General features: G+C 47.2%; 1 protein-coding gene across 1 annotated transcript in view; it reads right to left on the bottom strand.

Moving 5' to 3' along the window:
• Nucleotides 1-392: 392 nt before the first annotated feature.
• Nucleotides 393-1,817, bottom strand: part of MFSD4A (major facilitator superfamily domain containing 4A) — a 15,207-nt gene continuing 13,782 nt past the window's right edge. The window contains exon 10 of the mRNA XM_005428118.2: nucleotides 393-1,619. Within this exon, the coding sequence (XP_005428175.1) occupies nucleotides 1,555-1,619 (65 nt within the window). The 3' untranslated portion in view covers nucleotides 393-1,554. The remainder of the gene's footprint in view (nucleotides 1,620-1,817) is intronic.

The following is a 1,817-nucleotide window of genomic DNA, read 5'->3' as shown; positions in this document are numbered from 1 at the left end:
CTGCTGGGAAAAATGGGAATTTCCCAGAGAATCTGTGGCTGCCCCATCCCTGGGAGTGTCCAAGGCCAGGCTGGAGAAACCTGGGACAGTGGAGGTGTCCCTGGCCTTGGAATGAGAAGGGTTTTAGGATCCTGCCATCCCAAACCCATCTGGGATTTGGTTCCAACCCTAGCAGGATTCCAGTTCTATTCCAACCCCACAGCAGATCCCATTCAGGCTCTATGGGATTTAAGGGATTTTAGGATTTAAAATTCCTCCCAACCCAAACCATTCCACAACTCTTCAAATTCCAAAACCAGTTTAATTTTTTTTTAAAACCTGTTAGATTTTAAGTTTATGAGTTTAAAACCTGAGAACTGGAGGTGTTGGGAGTGAGTCCAGCCAGCGAGCAATTAGCAATCAATCACCTTTAATTAAACACTGCTTTATATACACACGTACATATGTACATCACATACAGCAGTTCAAGCAAGGAGTTGCATCCACAGCCACTCCTGGCAGGAGGAGTTGGACATTCCCCAAAAATTCCAGTCCTTTCCTGGTGGCTGGGACAGGCCATGCTGGGGCTGTGGGAGTACCTTACACAAGGCACCTGGATGAGGAGATTGCACAGGTGAAGCAGCTGGAGCCTGGCTCCCAAAAATAAAATAAAATTTCAAAAATTAAATCCCTTCTCTCTTGGAGCTTGGCTTGGAAGTTGGAAATAAAACCGACATTAAAATAAGACACTGCAGCCAGAGCAGCTCGAGGAGTGACTTAAAGCAAAAGGAACCAGCACAGCTCATTCTTGACTTGAAAAAAACAAAGAAACCCCCCTCTCCCCAAAAAAGAAAAAAATTAAAAAGCAAATGATTACTTAAAATCATTGAAGAGGCCTGAGCATGCTGAGTAAGACACTGTTTAGAGTGTGGAATATACAGGAATTAAGTGTGCAAATAGAGACAGGCCCTGCTGCCTGTGTGCACCTGGGGGGCTCTGCCGCTGTGGGACTTCCCCGCTTTGGAAGGATCAAGGGAGGTGGCACAGAAATAGTCACAAAAACGAATTAAAACCCAGGATTGTGCTGCAAATTCGAGGGGGTCCCTGTGCTTCACAAGCCAGAAATAAAATCTATTCAAGCCAGGAGACATTCAGTCTTGGATGAGGAGCAGAGAGCAGCTTTTCCTTCCCACCCTCTGTCCTGAGCAGGTAAAAAAAAGTTGATTTGCAGGAGAAAAAAACTTCATTTGCAGGAGAAAAAAACCTTCATTTGCAGAAGAAAAAAAACCTTCATTTGCAGGAAAAAAAAAAAACCAAAACTTCATTTGCAGGAGGAACTGCCTGTGCAAATGTCCCTGCTTTTAGTCCCAGGATCAGGCTGGCAGGATTTTTGGCACAACCCCCGTGCTCAGCTCGACATGTTGGGCTTGATTTCCTCGATTCTGCCTTACCCCACCTACTGTGCTTTTGATTGCAGAGAACTTGCATGATTCAGTTCATTAAATGTGAAATCACCCTTGGGAGTAACGCTTAATTGGGGCTGGGTTTATTGCTCGTGCCGGGCCGGGCCCTCCCTCAGCGCTGGTACTGCCCCGTGTCCTCGGGCACTGCCGCTTTCTCCGGGGAGGCCTCGTCCAGCTCTGCCAAAGATTAAATCGGTGTTTCACCTCAATGGATGCTTTTATTGAGATTAAAGGGGATGGGTGTGAGGTTTTTCCCTCTGGAATGTTGTTATTTCATCACCCCACCATGTCCAGGCCTTCCCTGGGCACCTCCAGGGATGGGCGCTCCAAACCCCCCCCCGGGCAGCCCCTTCCAGCCCTTTCCATGAGGAAATT

This window comes from Geospiza fortis, unplaced genomic scaffold (genome assembly GCF_000277835.1).
Source record: "Geospiza fortis unplaced genomic scaffold, GeoFor_1.0 scaffold391, whole genome shotgun sequence".
Classification (NCBI taxonomy): Eukaryota; Metazoa; Chordata; class Aves; order Passeriformes; family Thraupidae; genus Geospiza; species Geospiza fortis.
Note: the sequence above shows the minus strand (reverse complement) of the source record. Positions and strands in the feature narration are given on the sequence as shown.